This window comes from Convolutriloba macropyga, chromosome 3 (genome assembly GCF_964194025.1).
Source record: "Convolutriloba macropyga chromosome 3, txConMacr16.3, whole genome shotgun sequence".
Classification (NCBI taxonomy): Eukaryota; Metazoa; Xenacoelomorpha; order Acoela; family Convolutidae; genus Convolutriloba; species Convolutriloba macropyga.
This window is the reverse complement of record NC_134470.1, coordinates 8,348,888-8,368,965: the sequence shown is the minus strand read 5'-3', so window position 1 is coordinate 8,368,965 and position 20,078 is coordinate 8,348,888. Positions and strand designations below refer to the sequence as shown.

The following is a 20,078-nucleotide window of genomic DNA, read 5'->3' as shown; positions in this document are numbered from 1 at the left end:
AGAGAAGAGAAAGGGAGAGAGGGAGAGAGAGAGAAAGAGGGAGAGAGAGAGAGAGAGAAAAGAAAGAGAGAGAGAGAGAGAGAGAGAGAGAGAGAGAGAGAGAGAGAGCGAAGAGAAAGAGAGAGAAAGAGAGCGAGAGAAAGAAAGAAAAAGAGAGAGCGAGAGAGAGAGAGAGAGAAAGAGAGGGAGAAAGAGAGCAAGAGAAAGAAAGAAAGAGAAGAGAGAGAGAGAGAGAGAGAGAGAGAGAGAGAGAGAGAACCTAGTCCCCAGCCAGTATTAGGTAAATATTGCAACAAATGGATATGAACATTAAAGTTAATAGCAACACAGGACAAAAATGTTCAAGCTGGTAAACTCTACTAAACTCAATCAACAGACGCCTGTTCAATGTAGACACAAGAGCCATAATACAAACCAGCTTTCGTCGACGCAAAGACTGCAACAACAAGCCAAAGAGAGCAAAAAAAATCAGGCGAGAAACAGACTGGCGAAACAATTGTTGACCAACAGAAGACAAAAGACTGTATGTCTATGAAGTCTTGTGGGAGGAATTAGTATCGAATGTAAAAAGGCTCGATATACGTTCCACTTATCTTAGAGGTAAAAACATCTTCCTCCAAAGACACACCTACAGAGACCTCTAAAAATGCACAACTGGCGCATTAGTAGAGCAAGGAAAAATACATTCAAACAAATTAGAAGTGGCACGTCTAAGAGAGTCAGATTTTCCGAAGCCTACAAAAAATAATAACTCATAAGAAAATACCCCACGAGAAATGAACGCTTCAAGAAGCTGCAGCGTTTAATTAGATACATCAAGATCAAAACTCAGAAAATCATATTCATACATGGAATGTCAAAGTATTTGAAATGTTCAAGTGCCCGAGCCACCGCGAGAAGTTCAAGTTCGTTTGTGCTATACCATTCTTCAAGGTTAGTTAAAAATCCGCTTACATGCGTTGTTGGCATCCACGCCAAGTTGTGTTTTTATTTTAGGCGGGCATCTACCCCGTTTTCTGCTAGCTTCGCAGTGAACTGCAGTTTTTTTGAAACGTTGAAAACTTCATTTTCACAAATAACTTTGTTTGTAATTGATTGCGTTGAATGCTCTAGTTTGATGCTCTTTCCAACCAAGTTTGTTTTGTATTATTTAGTCCTGTTTACATACCATAATTGTAATTGTTGAGTACAATGAGCATAAAACTCTAACAACTGAAACAAATGCTTGCTTTATTGGTTACAAGAAAGCTTGAAATGCTCTTGACCACAATATATTGTTAAAAAGAGAAAGTTCTGTTAGGATTCAGAGGAATAACCTGCAACTTATTTGCAACCTGAAGATAGTTAGCTAGAATGAAAAAATCAGTGTCTGATCCTCCAAATATAGAATCAATTGAAGATAATTCACAAGCTGATTGCGCCAAATATAAAATCGAGTACTCGAGATTTATCCTACGTTCTATTTGTGATCCCGTATATAACCTATATTCACCTAGTATACGGATGAGGATCTCAAAATTCGTTGAAAATTTTTGAAATAAATCAACAAAAAGGTTTTATTTTTTGAGAAGGAAAAGAACTCATCCAGTTCTATAATTGGCAGACACAAATTGTTCCAGTCGTTTTTTAATTCTCTGGTACGATTGAAAATAGTTATAACATATTCTCTAATTTTTGGTTTAGCGCCCAAATTGTGACCTTTTTAAGAACAATATAAGTTCAACAATTTCCCTTCCACGAACCTGTTATTAGCGTTGTTTGTTGACTTACTCAGCTTTTATGAAATGACGTCAAAATAGCATACTGCAACATTTGATTTCTCATACTTGAACTTAAAATTTTTTGAACTTTTTTGGTGTCTAATAATGCTCACATTTCAGAAATGCAAACTTTAGATTCCTGACGAACATTTGTTCGTCATTAAGTACAAGCTTCACTTGTAAACCTTTAACTTGTAAATATTTAGCAAAAAAACTTTTTGGCATTTGATAAAGTTTATCCCAATTTTATATTTTTAGTTACAGGCCATTCCATTTTTTGATGCTTTGTCAACATATATATATTTTTATTTTTTAAAATTTATGACATAGACGTTCACTTAATGTATCTTTGCGTAATTTTTTTATACAGATAAGATGATCCATTCTGCCTGCCAAACGCTAGTGAAAAATTAAATCATCGGAATAGATTCAGCTTCATCTTTTTTTCTAAAGGTGCAGTCCATGTTTTGCAAACGTAAAGCCTTGAATAGTGTTTAAGCCCCGATTTTGGTTAAAATTTGTCCAGCGCAATGCTAACCAATGTCAAAACAACTAAATATTTGTATCATACTTCACAGTGCAATTACAAAACGTTCGAAATGCATGCTGTTTCATTAAAGTAAACTTTGTCTGAGAGGCTGTTGTACTTGGTTACCTTTGCACAAGTCAATCGAGTAGCGAATGCTTTCAAACAAATTAGCAAAAGCAATTGCGTTGCGTTTGCTTAATAACTTTCGGTTCTTTGTCTTCTCAATTCGCGAAACTAGTATTCGCGGTGCGAATGGCTCAATACCAAATTGAGCAGGCTTAACTGAAAAGCGATTGAATAATGATAAATTAGAACTGAATTCTAGCAGTGCAAATTGGAGAATGAAATTATGATTAAGGTAAAACCGAGATTAAAAGGAAGTAACATTATTTCACAATTTAATCACATATAAGGAAGTGCTCATGAAAAGTTTACATGCGTGATCAGACAGTTTCCTGTCTAAGATATGAACAGACATTAGAATATGTATGAAGAACTGAAATAAATTACTAAATGGAAGCACCTGTCCTTCAAATGATGAACATGAATTAGAATACGGTAATGGATATTCTGAGGGTAATATCAATCCTGTATGACATTTCCCCCTGTCGGAGAAAAAAATAATAAATAAAATCAGAAAATTAGTACCTATTCACGGTTTATATACGTAGTAAAATATTAAATAAAAACTAGATATAAAGTGCAAAGAGTTTTTGAGTTTAATCCGATTCAGATCGTGCCTCCGCTTCTAAAACTGTCATTTCTCTAGGTAGATTTGGTTTCGGATCCACGGACCATCTCCCATTAAGTTTTCTTGGTGACACTTCCCCAATGAATGTAGTATCTGAGATAGGTATCTCAGCTGAATAAAATTCAATGTGCTGTATACTTTCTTCAGTTGATGACCATGTTTTTGGCTTTTTCTGCTTCTTTAGCAAACGTTTGCTCCTTTTGAGCAACGATGTGTCAGAATCTGACGTATCACTCATTGTAATTTTCCTCTTGTCTTTGCGCAAGATGGGTGTCAGTTGTCTTGGTGTAGTCGATTGCGGTGCGGATGGTCCGGCTTGAATCGGTGGTGTAGGCGGTGCAGCAAGTGGTAAAGGTGGACTGAAATGGAGGATTTGGGTGAAATCCGGTATATTAATAAAAGCATCGTGTGTTTTGGATTACGTTTAGGAAAACGCATTCTGAGTGCGCGTGCCACGTTACTCGAGGTCGATATACATGATCGTCCTGACGAAATTACACTGACATCATCCGGCTGTCGTTTGTTTCGCTTGATCTTTTTGCTACCCACGTTTTTTCGGGTTAGATCCTTTCGATGATTTACAATTTTCTACTCGAGTGTTTTCTCGTGATTTTTCTTAGGCTTTCTTTCTATGTACTGTCGTCCCAACTCTGTGTCTCGTTTGTTTCTAGTTCCGCATTTTGCAATATCGGAATTTCTAATTCGAACGTCCGGTCTATTCGGTTCTTTTATAATACTCGTTGTTGGGCTTACTTTACCAACTGTGCTACCTCGGGCAAGAACTTCATAGAGCCCGTCGGAGTTCTTTTTCTGCCTTTGGCTGGCCTGAATTTTTCGTGCGATCTTTTCTTGAGCGCTGCGTTCGCTCCGCGGAATTGGTCTTGTGATGCCTTTCGACCACTTGAGCCCTGATTCGCCGTCTTTCATCTTTTCTTGTTCTTTGTGAGCTCGGATGTTTGCTGCGCAAATCACTTTCTCCATTCCTGTGTTAGAACACAAAGCCGTGTCCGCCCATTGTTCTTCTGTCAAGTATGACCTGCTCGGAATTGTATCTTCATCTAAATAATGTTTAATTATTTTATTATAGTTTAAATTTTTGTTATTTGATTTCGTGATTTTTGAACTTGGTGCATTACATTTTCTACCAAAATGTACTTCAAAAGAAGTAATGTCTATTGTTTTTTATTTGGATATTCTTAAACGTTGTATGATTGCATATAGTGATGTTTCTAGGTTAAATTTTTAACTTAATTGTGTTTTTATACGTGATAATTGACGGTTAATATTTTTGATAAGACGTTCTTTTAAATCTATAGCTCTATGATCATTTGCAGGTGCATAAATTGGTGTAATAATGCTATCTGTACAAAATTTTTCGAACTTTTTGCCCGTAAAGCGTCTAGCTTGATCTAATCTATTAGTTCTGGTTACTCAGTGATTATATATTGTTATTTGGAAATCCAATTACATTTGTGTCAGATACGTTATTTACAATTCCTGCCGTAGGGTATTTTGAGTAACTATCTACGCTTGTAATGAAATATTGTTCTATGCCTTTTTCGTTAATATTCGGCCCACCAAAATCTATTTGGATTTCGTCATTCGGTTCAATACATTTGCAATGCGGAATCACTGATTTTAAATTCTTACCAATTTCCGTGCAGGCTTTACACTCGCTTGCTTTTGCCAATATATCCCGCTGGATATATGGCCACCAAACGTTCTGTGCTAGAGACAACGTAGCAAAACTCCGTGGGTGTGTAGTGTGGATTTCTTCTGGCACAGCGTCTTTGATTGCTTTGGGAATAGCAACTCGTTCGTCGATGCATATGCAACCATGTTTAACGCTGAGATCCGACAGTAGGGGAAGACGTAGGAACTGATTTCTTTTAGCCTATCTGGGTCGTCTCTGAGGACACAATCGCGAACTTATTTTAGTATTGCGTCTTTTCCAGTGAGGATTGCTAGCAACTTCTTACTGAAAACTTCATTGAGGGTGTCCGTGAAGCGTATATCTTCCGCTGTATCTGCAAAACTGGTAGAAGGGGTTGTTTCAGTGTTCGAAGAAGTATTCGTGGTAGGTGTAGATGGAGAATTGTCCTAGAATGTTACTCGGGCCTTTTCTTGGAGTTGATTTATTGGTCCTTGTTCGTGGCATTTTAGATGTTGAATTAATTGAATTCTTCTGATGCGAAATGATTCTGAGTGGATTTTGGGCAAAAACCGAGGTTAGTGTTTGGTGGGTTGTATTTATACTCAAGAATTTTGTGTTTTCGCGCTTAATTTGTAGAATTTGTGTTGATTACTTGATTTAATGTCAATAATGGCCTTTATTGGGTATAATTGTTCATATTGTTTACATTCTTTATTCTTTGGCTTTTGCAGCGCATTTGCAACAAATTTGTTCATAGAATGTGATTTATGCAGTGATGGATTATTTGGTACAATTTGTGGTTTTAAAATATTAGAGGGCATTTGCGATGCGAATGGTATATTTAAATTCGGATTAACAGTTGAATTATGATGTGTTAATTGCGGCGCAAGTGGTAGTAATCTTCTACAAAGTAGTGATTGTAATGCAACTGGTTTATTTTGAGCTTACGAATTGTTTTGTATCAACGAAGTCATTTGCGGCGTGATGAGCCGATTTGAAGAATATGATGGTGAATGTGACTTTATTGCTAATAAATTTTTGTATAGTCTATTTTCCAGTTCTAATTAAGTGTTTAACTGACTCGCGAATTTTAATTATTGTTGCTACTACGAAATGTTTGTCAGAAGTAGAGACTTTTATTAGCTTTTGCAAACGGATTTCTAGATATATAATCCATAAGGCCCATTTTATTCCCGTCATTTGTTCAATTTTGAAGTTATATGGCAGTAAACGGTCAATCCATCTAGAAAGCTGGCTATTGTAGGATTTGTTTGATCTGTGTTCTTTTAGTATGAATGATAATGCACGATGATCTGTTTATGACAGTGAAGTTTTTCCCATACAAATTTTATTTGAAATAATCTATTGACCAAACTTTTCCCAGTAACTCCAATTCATTAACGCTATAACGTTCTTCTGTGGAGTTTAGAAATCGCAACGCAAATGCCATAGGTTTCCATCCGTCGGGGTATTCTGTCAAGTGCAGCTCCCAAACAAGAACATGAAGCATCACATTTCACTCGGACGTCTAATTTAGGATTATACTGGCTTTTCTCAGTACTTGCGGCAATTTTGTCTTTTAAACTGAAATGTTTGGTGTGTTCCTCAGTGGAAATAAATTTCGTCAATTTCTTGAAAAGTGGTCTAAGTGGGTGGCACAATTGTGCTAGATGTGGTATAAATTTGTCAATATAGTGAACGGAACCAAGAAAGGATCGCAAACTTTTTAATGTTGATGGTGGTGGTATTGCTAATATAGCTGCAGTTTTAATTTCAAGTGGTGATATGCCAGTTTGGGTAAATGATCAGATTCAGACCTCATGCTGACAATTATAATATCATCTAAGAAGCAATAGGTGTTTTGTTGAACTACAAGTGTATGATCCATGACCTTTTGGAATTCTGCCGGCATGTCAGTTTGGCCGTAGAATCTTGTTTTGAATCCATAAGTGCCAGTGGATTCTGCACAAATGATATTGAAGTTACAATATTTTGCAGTATTTTTGTGTAGTTGTAATTGACTAAAAGCATGTTTGAGATCTTTTGTTGAAAAATATAATTGTTGACCGTTTTGAGTGTTGGTGAGGTGTTGTGAGGTTGAATCTATTATCATGTCTATGTTGGGCATTTGATATTTGTTTTTTTGCATTTCTTTATTTAACACTTTAGAGTCTAATGCTAATTTTATAGATCGATCTTTTTTTACTGTAATGACGATTGGAGATATGAAATGTTCGTCCGAACAACTAGACAACTTTTCGATATGACCTTCAGTCTGTAAACCATCTACTTCTGCCGTGACCCTAGGTTGTAAATATTTTTTGGAACGCGTCGAACTTTTTGGTGCTTTGCTGTAAACTTTTGATGGAACTTGGATTTCGCTACTTGTCTTTGAAAGACCAATTCTTAAAACCAATTGGGGAAATTGTGCAGCGATTGTGTCTTTAATTTTACATGTAGAATTTTCAATATTATTAACACATTTACCGCTTTGTGCTTGTTGTTGGACAATTGCGAGGCCAAGACTGTTGAAGAGGCTTCTTCCGATGATGATCTTGTGTCTGTCTTCCACAACTGTTAGATGAGAGTCATTGCATGTCCATCTATTAGAGTTGTTGATAGCTCGTGATACAATTGACTGATTCGTCGTCATCACTTTTTTTCAGTAGAGTTGTCAATTTGGTTAACATTCGTTTGCGGAGGTTTAGATGATTGTCTTTGTGGTTTTTTCGGTTTTCTGCTTTTCTTTGCAAAATGTCCGGTTATACCACAATTATTGCACTTTGTTCCGTTCGCGGGGCAAATTTGACGGTGGTTGTGGCTCCATCGTTGGCCACAATTGGCACAAATGCTAGTATACTGGTAGTCTTGCGGGACAGTTGGGTGCCGAGTGGAGTCGTTACAAGTTGGTTGGTAATTCGCGTTGCGATTTCGGGTTTGAAAATTGTTGACAGCATTAACCAAGTTGGTGGCTATATTCAAATTTTTAAATTTTTTTGTGCTGGTTTTGTGCCCCCCATTTCCATTTGTATTGCGTTATCGAGAGCTTTTGTAGTTGAAACGGTTTCTTTCAATAATTTTTTTTGAGTGTCATGGTCCATCATATTAAGTATAATTGTGTCTCTGATGAGAGTAGTTTCCTCATCCCCGAGACTGCAGTTTTCCGTCTGTTCGATTAAGTGATCGTAAAAACTTTCTTCGGATTCGCCCCTTTTGTTGCTTAGATGACCACAATAGAAAACGATCATACGTGATATTCCTAACTTTAGTGAAGGAGTCATCAATCGCCTGCCAAAGTTCCTTGAATGGTTCTTCCTCGATTTGAAAGCGGGGGTGTTTACTTTTAAAGATACGGCGTCCTTCTATTCCGATGCTTAAGTAAAGTAGTGATGCAGATTTCTGCTCGCAAATTCCCCAAGGTTTATCCCCGCACAAAATGCCAATTCCATCGATCTTTTTACATCGATTTTGCCAATTTACCTTTAAATGCTGATTGCGAACTTTTCGGTTCTTTTCTGTTGCTTGTGTAGGGTTCTCCACAGGCTCCTCGTATGTCGGTTCAGGCGGGAATGTTACTGTAGAAGGTGGTCCATTCAACAGGAGTTCAAGTTGAATCCCTTCTTTCGCCAACAATGCCAATTTCCATCTGCGTCCATTTGTCCCACGAAAGTGGTGGAGTGACGGTTGGTTTCTCCCAGAATGCGTCAACTTGAAGGGGTGTCTTTCTGGACTCAGCTGCTGACTGCGCACATGTTGTACTCGGTTACTTTTGCACATGTCAATCGAGTAGCAAATGCATTCAAACAAATTAGCAAAAGCAATTGCGTTGCGTTTGCTTAATAACTTTCGGTCCTTTGTCTTCTCAATTCGCGAAACTAGTATTCGCGGTGCGAATGGCTCAATACCAAATTGAGCAGGTTTAACTGAAAAGCGATTGAATAATGATAAATTAGAACTGAATTGTAGCAGTGCAAATTGGAGAATGAAATTATGATTAAGGTAAAACCGAGATTAAAAGGAAGTAACATTATTTCACAATTTAATCACATATAAGGAAATGCTCATGAAAAGTTTACATGCGTGATCAGACAGTTTCCTGTCTACAATATGAACAGACATTAGAATATGTATGAAGAACTGAAATAAATACTTAAATGGAAGCACCTGTCGTCCAAATGATGAACATGAACTAGAATACCGTAATGGATATTCTGAGGTTAATATCCACTCCGTATGACAGAGATGACTGAAATGTTTGGTGTGTTCCTCAGTGGAAATAAATTTCGTCAATTTCTTGAAAAGTGGTCTAAGTGGGTGGCAAAATTGTGCTAGATGTGGTATAAATTTGTCAATATAGTGAACGGACCCAAGAAAGGATCGCAAACTTTTTAATGTTGATGGTGGTGGTATTGCTAATATAGCTGCAGTTTTAATTTCAAGTGGTGATATGCCAGTTTGGGTAAATGATCAGATTCAGACCTCATGCTGACAATTATAATATCATCTAAGAAGCAATAGGTGTTTTGTTGAACTACAAGTGTATGATCCATGGCCTTTTGGAATTCTGCCGGCATGTCAGTTTGGCCGTAGAATCTTGTTTTGAATCCATGAGTGCCAGTGGATTCTGCACAAATGATATTGAAGTTACAATATTTTGCAGTATTTTTGTGTAGTTGTCATTGATTAAAAGCATTTTTGAGATCTTTTGTTGAAAAATATAATTGTTGACCTTTTTGAGTGTTTGTGAGGTGTTGTGAGGTTGAATCTATTATCATGTCTATGTTGGGCATTTGATATTTGTTTTTGTGCATTTCTTTATTTAACACTTTAGAGTCTAATGCTAATTTTATAGATCGATCTTTCTTTACTGTAATGACGATTGGAGATATGAAATGTTCGTCCGAACAACTAGACAACTTTTCGATATGACCTTCAGTCTGTAAACCATCTACTTCTGCCGTGACCCTAGGTTGTAAATTTTTTGGAACGCGTCGAACTTTTTGGTGCTTTGCTGTAAACTTTTGATGGAACTTGGATTTCGCTACTTGTCTTTGAAAGACCAATTCTTAAAACCAATTGGGGAAATTGTGCAGCGATTGTGTCTTTAATTTTACATGTAGAATTTTCAATATTATTAACACATTTACCGCTTTGTGCTTGTTGTTGGACAATTGCGAGGCCAAGACTGTTGAAGAGGCTTCTTCCGATGATGATCTTGTGTCTGTCTTCCACAACTGTTAGATGAGAGTCATTGCATGTCCATCTATTAGAGTTGTTGATAGCTCGTGATACAATTGACTGATTCGTCGTCATCACTTTTTTTCAGTAGAGTTGTCAATTTGGTTAACATTCGTTTGCGGAGGTTTAGATGATTGTCTTTGTGGTTTTTTCGGTTTTCTGCTTTTCTTTGCAAAATGTCCGGTTATACCACAATTATTGCACTTTGTTCCGTTCGCGGGGCAAATTTGACGGTGGTTGTGGCTCCATCGTTGGCCACAATTGGCACAAATGCTAGTATACTGGTAGTCTTGCGGGACAGTTGGGTGCCGAGTGGAGTCGTTACAAGTTGGTTGGTAATTCGCGTTGCGATTTCGGGTTTGAAAATTGTTGACAGCATTAACCAAGTTGGTGGCTATATTCAAATTTTTAAATTTTTTTGTGCTGGTTTTGTGCCCCCCATTTCCATTTGTATTGCGTTATCGAGAGCTTTTGTAGTTGAAACGGTTTCTTTCAATAATTTTTTTTGAGTGTCATGGTCCATCATATTAAGTATAATTGTGTCTCTGATGAGAGTAGTTTCCTCATCCCCGAGACTGCAGTTTTCCGTCTGTTCGATTAAGTGATCGTAAAAACTTTCTTCGGATTCGCCCCTTTTGTTGCTTAGATGACCACAATAGAAAACGATCATACGTGATATTCCTAACTTTAGTGAAGGAGTCATCAATCGCCTGCCAAAGTTCCTTGAATGGTTCTTTCTCGATTTGAAAGCGGGGGTGTTTACTTTTAAAGATACGGCGTCCTTCTATTCCGATGCTTAAGTAAAGTAGTGATGCAGATTTCTGCTCGCAAATTCCCCAAGGTTTATCCCCGCACAAAATGCCAATTCCATCGATCTTTTTACATCGATTTTGCCAATTTACCTTTAAATGCTGATTGCGAACTTTTCGGTTCTTTTCTGGTGCTTGTGTAGGGTTCTCCACAGGCTCCTCGTATGTCGGTTCAGGCGGGAATGTTACTGTAGAAGGTGGTCCATTCAACAGGAGTTCAAGTTGAATCCCTTCTTTCGCCAACAATGCCAATTTCCATCTGCGTCCATTTGTCCCACGAAAGTGGTGGAGTGACGGTTGGTTTCTCCCAGAATGCGTCAACTTGAAGGGGTGTCTTTCTGGACTCAGCTGCTGACTGCGCACATGTTGTACTCGGTTACTTTTGCACATGTCAATCGAGTAGCAAATGCATTCAAACAAATTAGCAAAAGCAATTGCGTTGCGTTTGCTTAATAACTTTCGGTCCTTTGTCTTCTCAATTCGCGAAACTAGTATTCGCGGTGCGAATGGCTCAATACCAAATTGAGCAGGTTTAACTGAAAAGCGATTGAATAATGATAAATTAGAACTGAATTGTAGCAGTGCAAATTGGAGAATGAAATTATGATTAAGGTAAAACCGAGATTAAAAGGAAGTAACATTATTTCACAATTTAATCACATATAAAGAAATGCTCATGAAAAGTTTACATGCGTGATCAGACAGTTTCCTGTCTACAATATGAACAGACATTAGAATATGTATGAAGAACTGAAATAAATACTTAAATGGAAGCACCTGTCGTCCAAATGATGAACATGAACTAGAATACCGTAATGGATATTCTGAGGTTAATATCCACTCCGTATGACAGAGATGACTGAAATGTTTGGTGTGTTCCTCAGTGGAAATAAATTTCGTCAATTTCTTGAAAAGTGGTCTAAGTGGGTGGCAAAATTGTGCTAGATGTGGTATAAATTTGTCAATATAGTGAACGGACCCAAGAAAGGATCGCAAACTTTTTAATGTTGATGGTGGTGGTATTGCTAATATAGCTGCAGTTTTAATTTCAAGTGGTGATATGCCAGTTTGGGTAAATGATCAGATTCAGACCTCATGCTGACAATTATAATATCATCTAAGAAGCAATAGGTGTTTTGTTGAACTACAAGTGTATGATCCATGGCCTTTTGGAATTCTGCCGGCATGTCAGTTTGGCCGTAGAATCTTGTTTTGAATCCATGAGTGCCAGTGGATTCTGCACAAATGATATTGAAGTTACAATATTTTGCAGTATTTTTGTGTAGTTGTCATTGATTAAAAGCATTTTTGAGATCTTTTGTTGAAAAATATAATTGTTGACCTTTTTGAGTGTTTGTGAGGTGTTGTGAGGTTGAATCTATTATCATGTCTATGTTGGGCATTTGATATTTGTTTTTGTGCATTTCTTTATTTAACACTTTAGAGTCTAATGCTAATTTTATAGATCGATCTTTCTTTACTGTAATGACGATTGGAGATATGAAATGTTCGTCCGAACAACTAGACAACTTTTCGATATGACCTTCAGTCTGTAAACCATCTACTTCTGCCGTGACCCTAGGTTGTAAATTTTTTGGAACGCGTCGAACTTTTTGGTGCTTTGCTGTAAACTTTTGATGGAACTTGGATTTCGCTACTTGTCTTTGAAAGACCAATTCTTAAAACCAATTGGGGAAATTGTGCCGCGATTGTGTCTTTAATTTTACATGTAGAATTTTTAATATTATTAACACATTTACCGCTTTGTGCTTGTTGTTGGACAATTTCGAGGCCAAGACTGTTGAAGAGGCCTCTTCCGATGATGATCTTGTGTCTGTCTTCCACAACTGTTAGATGAGTGTCATTGCATGTCCATCTATTAAAGTTGTTGATAGCTCGTGATACAATTGATTGATTCGTCGTCATCACTTTTTTTCAGTAGAGTTGTCAATTTGGTTAACATTCGTTTGCGGAGGTTTAGATGATTGTCTTTGTGGTTTTTTCGGTTTTCTGCTTTTCTGTGCAAAATGTCCGGTTATACCACAAATATTGCACTTTGTTCCGTTCGCGGGGCAAAGTTGACGGTGGTTGTGACTCCATCGTTGGCCACAATTGGCACAAATGCTAGTATACTGGTAGTCTTGCGGGACAGTTGGGTGCCGAGTGGAGTCCTTACAAGTTGGTTGGTAATTCGCGTTGCAATTTCGGGTTTGAAAATTGTTGACAGCATTAACCAAGTTGATGGCTATATTCAAATTTTTAAATTTTTTTGTGCTGGTTTTGTGCCCCCCATTTCCATTTGTATTGCGTTATCGAGAGCTTTTGTAGGTGAAACGGTTTCTTTCAATAATTTTTTTTGAATGTCATGGTCCATCATATTAAGTATAATTGTGTCTCTGATGAGAGTAGTTTCCTCATCCCCGAGACTGCAGTTTTCCGTCTGTTCGATTAAGTGATCGTAAAAACTTTCATCGGATTCGCCCCTTTTGTTGCTTATATGACCACAATAGAAAACGATCATACGTGATATTCCTAACTTTAGCGAAGGAATCATCCATCGCCTGCCAAAGTTCCTTGAATGGTTCTTTCTCGATTTGAAAGCGGGGGTGTTTACTTTTAAAGATACGGCGTCCTTCTATTACGATGCTTAAGTAAAGTAGTGATGCAGATTTCTGCTCGCAAATTCCCCAAGGTTTATCCCCGCACAAAATGCCAATTTCATCGATCTTTTTACATCGATTTTGCCAATTTACCTTTAAATGCTGATTGCGAACTTTTCGGTCCTTTTCTGTTGCTTGTGTAGGGTTCTCCACAGGCTCCTCGTATGTCGGTTCAGGCGGGAATGTTACTGTAGAAGGTGGTCCATTTAACAGGAGTTCAAGTTGAATCCCTTCCTCGCCAACAATGCCAATTTCCATCTGCGTCCATTTGTCCCACGAAAGTGGTGGAGTGACGGTTGGTTTCTCCCAGAATGCGTCAACTTGAAGGGGTGTCTTTCTGGACTCAGCTGCTGACTGCGCACATGTTGTACTCGGTTACTTTTGCACATGTCAATCGAGTAGCAAATGCATTCAAACAAATTAGCAAAAGCAATTGCGTTGCGTTTGCTTAATAACTTTCGGTCCTTTGTCTTCTCAATTCGAGAAACTAGTATTCGCGGTGCGAATGGCTCAATACCAAATTGAGCAGGTTTAACTGAAAAGCGATTGAATAATGATAAATTAGAACTGAATTGTAGCAGTGCAAATTGGAGAATGAATTTATGATTAAGGTAAAACCGAGATTAAAAGGAAGTAACATTATTTCACAATTTAATCACATATAAGGAAATGCTCATGAAAAGTTTACATGCGTGATCAGACAGTTTCCTGTCTGCGATATGAACAGACATTAGAATATGTATGAAGAACTGAAATAAATACTTAAATGGAAGCACCTGTCCTCCAAATGATGAACATGAACTAGAATACCGTAATGGATATTCTGAGGGTAATATCCACTCCGTATGACAGAGGCATAAATTCATTGGGCGTTAAGTTTTTTTCGAGATCTGCTGGCACAATTTAGTGCTTTTTCGCTTTATAGTGCTTTTATATTATATTTGGCATAATAAATGGTTTAATAAGGAATGGCTTTGCTTTATTGGTACCAGCCAAAGTGACGAAATGGATACTAACAGCTTTCGAAGCAGAGATTACATTGTTGTACATCAAATGGGAAGTATTTGAGATCCATCTCACATCTGAAAGTGACCAGAAGTCGGGAAGAGTAGAAGACACTCCCGTCGCTTCCCAATTCCAGCGCCTGGCTTCCTGCAGAGAAATATCAAACTGAAATAAAATCTTTCCCCTTTTGAAAACATAATGGCATGCTATTTAATAACAGATGAATGGCAATACCATATCACTGTCGGCCCAGGGGTTGGTGTGGGAGGGGGGGGGGGTCGTATAGAAGCATTCATAATTTACTCGGAAATTTTTTTGGAAAATGATGATTTATTGATTTTTGAATGTGGCAAATTTTAACAATCCAAAACTTTTGAATTCAAAAATACACCCAATATAAATTATTGGCTCATACAGTTACACCTTAAATGGAGCACTGATTTCTAAGCCCAATTAGTAAGTTGCAATCAAGTCTTGTAGTCGAAGTTCATTCAGTAGATTAAAACATGGAACGCTAAATATTGCCCTGAAATTTACTAAATCCGCTGCGGCTCATTTGAGCAGGTAGAATTTTTATCCAGGTATGATATGGAACGAAAAATGAACTGAACAGGTAAGAAGTGCTGCCCGGGTCTAGGTTTGGAGGTAAATTTTCGTAAGAAATGCGGTGAAAAAAAAATAATTTTCACCGCGTATTTGTTACATCTTTTTGCGGTGAATTCAGCAAATCGCGGTGAATTATTTATTTTCAGCGCACTCACCACAATCACCGCGTTTCTTACAAAATGTTCACAGAATTTCTTTTAAAAATTCACCCGAAAACCTCGACCAGTGTGTCACAATACCGGAGTAATGCCAAGACCCATGAAATTTTTTTTATGTATATAAATTTGTTAAATTAGCTCCATAACAGCTATTACATAATGATCGAAAATTTGAATGTGTAAGTATTATTATACTTGGATGTTAAATTGTCCAATTAAAATTTATTTCAACGGTTACATGACAATTTACCCAACCAAACATTATTTCTACATTTTCTCTAACTTTTGGAAATCAAAGTTAATAATGGACACCAGAAATAATTCATTATTAATATTATTAAAAATAATCAATTATTATTTCACAAATTTTCACCCCTACCTGAAAGAACCCCAGGTTTCCAAACTTTAACAGCATCCACCCAGTACAAGTCCGGCACCCACAGAAGGTCTGCATAGTCCGATCTTAGCTGGACCACAGCCGAAGACGAAGACGAGTTAGAGTCAACATTATTCAAAGTCGCCTGGTGGTCATACAGTTCAGTTAGTCTGTTGTCTGTCCAGTACTGTCGAAAGTAGATATCAACTGACATTATCTAAAGTAGATTAAAAATTATGACATAAAATTCATGGTAGGCAATTATGCAGAACCTCGGTTTCTGTCTGAGCCGAGGAATTATCGAAATAACATTTCGAAAATGTCTGAATTATCGAAATAACATTTCGAAAATATCTGAATTATCGAAATAACATTTCGAAAATATCTGAATTTGAGTTTGATAAACAAATTGAAATCAAAACAGAAGCTTCTTAGATTGATCGGCTCCAAAGTTAGTTACTGAGTTAAAAAGCCGTTAGTCTAGCTTTTTACAATGCAATTAATTTCAAAACGTTACGAAATAATTGCCCGTTACACTATTTTTTTTCGCAAATTGTAAATTTCATTTGAAGGTTTTCTCTTCGTTGGGTTCTATCGCTAATTTTTTCATTATCTAAAAAGGCCAAATTTACTAGTCAATTGTGCATTAAGGAAACCAAGTTATAAAAGTGAAATGTTCCAATTGTTAATTTGTGCGGTTTGAGGAAAATTAGAAGTTAGCAAATACTCAATTCTTGTGAACGGGAAGCTCAAATTTTTTGATAATTTTATGGCCCCACAAGTTGAGTTAGTGAGTTGATGGAAATAATTCAGAAATCAAGAAGGTGCGGAGGTAAATTTTGATATTGAATTTTTAATTACACAGTCATTGACCTCAATTAGTGTCGATGCAAATTTCTGTTCATGGGTTTCTCCTGCTTTTTTCATAGGCCACGCCAGATTCGTGTTATGAGTTTGAGCAAATTCTTCTCGTAAATCAGAATTTGTAACTCCTCTCAAAATATTATAGGCGTTGAAATATAACAAATTTATTTAACCTCTTATCATTTCATAAATATTATTTAAGACCTCTATCATATCACCCCAATTCAGTCCTTTTATAATTGGTTTTCTTAACATTACAATCAGTCGGCTATGCCTCAGCGGAAGTGCGAATTGGTATGAAAACATCGCAACCGAAAAATTGTTTAGAAATAGATTTTATGAGATTTCATGGATGAATTTTAAATTCTATAGATTTTAGATGAATTTTAAATTCTATAACTGTGATTAAATTGTGTACTTAATAAAGAGAAAGCATAATTGTAGTGCCGACTGCTAATAAGCGGGATTAAATAATAGAGTTGAAAAGATATGGTGTTAAAAGATGCAAATTTATTTGAATTGGCTTTAAAAGAATTAGAACCGATCAACTGACACCGCAAAGAGTAACATTTTGCTCGCTCTTACCTCAATTTAAATTGTTTCGATGATTCTAATATCTTAACATGCAAAATTTGTCAAGTTGACAAAATGGATAAAGTATTTTTTATATGTGATTTACTTTTCCTTAAAAGTTCGTAAAAATGTGTAAAGCTCTGAACACTGTCCGTAAAAGCAAACGAAATCAATTGGGTCAATTTGTCCATTTATGTGCCAAACACCTTGCAGTGTTTTTCCGTTCAAAGTTGAGGAAAATCAATAAAGTGATTTTTTTTAACTTGTGCCAATCGAGTCTCTGACGATCTCTTGATTATTCAGCCCCTTGACTTGACTTTTTAACAGCTCAACGTTTTTTATTCCAACTTTTATGAAAAAAAAAACAGCCATACAGACATAGAATTTGAAAATAATTATTTGCGCATAGGATAGAAAACGGAAAATCATCTATCTTATACCTCTAACAAAAATTTTCTTTACCTTATTTTCACAAAGCAAATGATAACAGTTTCATCACTTTTCGAGGTTCACTTTTTTACACATTTAATACATTCTCATAGACTGTTAAATTTAACAGAACTCAAGAAAAAACACTAAAACCAATATGCTTTATTATGGTTTTAACTTTGTAGCCAGTATGGAACTGCATCCTTTCCACACCCTGAACAAAATGTTTGTTTTTTTTCCATGTATCAACAAACTGATATTTAGCTGGGCAGTGATAACGGTTATAGGTGTTAATATTATATACCATGATAATTTATCCGTTGCAATTTTTAGGAATATCCGCAACAATTCATAGATGCTGTGAATGCGGTAAAAAAATTCACCGCTAATAACATCGAATCAAAAAATTACTACTAAACTCATCGCTAATCTTACGTCATTTTTTTTTACAAAACTTAGGTTCGGGAAGGTGTGAAATACATACTTAAAATCAAAAGTCGTAATTCAATGGGCGCATAGGCGACGGGGGTGGGAGGGGGGGGGGCAACAAATTATTTAATGGTAAAAAAATAAAATTAATTTCTTGACTCACCATATCAGCCTCCTCAATCGGACCAATCTTGTGGATAAATATGTCGAACTGCACTGGATCAGGAACGCCTGAAATAATAAACACACTTTACCCTTTCGCCCAAAACTCGCCTCAATATGCTCGCCTCAGGTTACTTCAAGATAACAAAACGGGGGCAAACATCACGATAGGATAGGATTTGATTTCGTTTCTAGTCGACCCCTTAAGATATAGACCCCAAGCAACACCATAAATACGGTTTAGGTTCTCGTTTTTGAGTTTATTCTACAATTCGTTCTCTCGTTGTTTCTGGTCTTCTAATTTTTCAGATCTTCAACGCAGAAGTGATCAATTTTCTAGCATAAAATTAACATGAAAAGAAACTTAGAATTTTCCAAGGCACATTAGGTGTGTATAATTATAACCACTAAAGTGATAAGGTTGTGATTGTTAATAAGTGATTGTTAATTGTAACACACCCCAAATTTCGACTGCACAGCAGAAAAATTTCGACAACACGATAATGAGTTCATGAACCATTTTTTCCCTGCAAATTTTGGAAGAATTTATGTCTTCTATCATATAAAGCTTTTCTTTCTTCTCGAAAAGTTCTTTTTGCTTACCAGCATACAATCATTATTGACTCGCATTTTAATTACCGCAAGTTCGATAAAAATTTTTACATTAGAAACTTGATTCTTAAATGTAACTTGTTAATTTTTGTCTGATAAATCTGATTGTCAAATAAGAGAAGTCGTTGTAAAAAAAATGGTCAAAAACTGGTTGGACTTCTTTTATGTCTCTTTTTGTAAAAGGGTGAAGATATTTCCTGCATCTTCTAACAGTCCGGAAGGTCCAGAAATGATAATGATTACTGCAGTTGATGTTGTGACGGCTATACTAAACTTTGTTCAGCTCAGTAAATTACCTTTTACTGTGACGTTCAAATCAGGTTGAGTAATGATTTTTAATGACAAAATGAAATATAATTATACAATGGATATTAATTGGGTGTTTTTTCTACAAATTGACATTTATACTCTTGGCTAGGTGAACTATGCGGTTTAAGTGTTTTCTAGTGAAAAAAAAATAGCAACGAAGGTTTATTAATATTTGCAAGGCCGTTGTGATGATCCCATTTTATTAAGTGCAGCCATTATTGTTACGTCACCCAATTGCTCCCAGAAGTAGGTGCCCGGACTGGACCCACAGACAAAATTAGTACTGAACCATAGTATTTCAATTCTGTAATTTTACTCTGACCAGTACTATGATCAGGTCAAATTTTAGACTTTACATGGTAAACTGCAGAACAAAAAAGGTTCTCTGAATTTAGTCTGAAACATTATAAATTTGCAGCCTTAAAATACTCTGAGCTGTAACAAAATTCATTCTGAGTTTATCCTGTAAATAATATATTTCAGGCTGGTTTGTACGGGTTCATACATACAGCACGGGAGGATTGAAACCCATTGGTCCATTATTGTAACTGAAAATGTTATATCCACAAATAGGACAGCAGTTTTAAACGCAAGCTGAGATGTGACTCGAGACAAAGAACAGCAGAAAAGATATCATGTTCTAAATTGCCCCATTCGGATAAAAGTTATGGATGACGCACAGCGATAGCTGGGGCTATTATTGGCCTTCTCTTGGTTTTTTTAAAATTCAAAGAATTTGAGTTAAATTTGAGTTGTGATTTGGGTCACGCCAAAACAGGAAACGGAGCGAAAAAGCGAGTGGTTTTGCGGCGTAAAATTTTTTGCTCTAATTTTAAGGTAGAGTGAGAAAACGGTGTTTGAACAAAATTTCGCTTTCTCGCTAGTGGTTTTTTGTTAACATGCGGCAATTTCACTTTGGTTTTTACTGTTTTTCAATTTTCTGGATTGGATTTTTTTCTAAATGGTTTTTCCAGTCCATTGATTGTTCATTCCAAACCTACTTTTTTGTTTGAACCAAATTTTAATTTCTCGCTAGTTTTTTTTTGTTCACATGCAGCATTTGGCATTGCTTTTCAGTTTTTTTAATCTGATTTTGGGAAATGGTTTTCCCAATTCACTCATACTCCGTTCTATGTCTAGTTCTTGTTTAGTCA

General features: G+C 36.5%; 1 protein-coding gene across 1 annotated transcript in view; it reads right to left on the bottom strand.

Moving 5' to 3' along the window:
• The window catches only part of LOC142336832 (gamma-aminobutyric acid receptor subunit rho-2-like), a 49,629-nt gene that overhangs the window by 20,125 nt on the left and 9,426 nt on the right, over nucleotides 1-20,078 (bottom strand). Inside the window, exons 2-4 of the mRNA XM_075385774.1 lie at nucleotides 18,005-18,072; nucleotides 15,550-15,763; nucleotides 14,419-14,553 (exon numbers count right to left, since the gene is read on the bottom strand). Coding sequence (XP_075241889.1) covers nucleotides 14,419-14,553; nucleotides 15,550-15,763; nucleotides 18,005-18,072 — 417 coding nt within the window. The remainder of the gene's footprint in view (nucleotides 1-14,418; nucleotides 14,554-15,549; nucleotides 15,764-18,004; nucleotides 18,073-20,078) is intronic.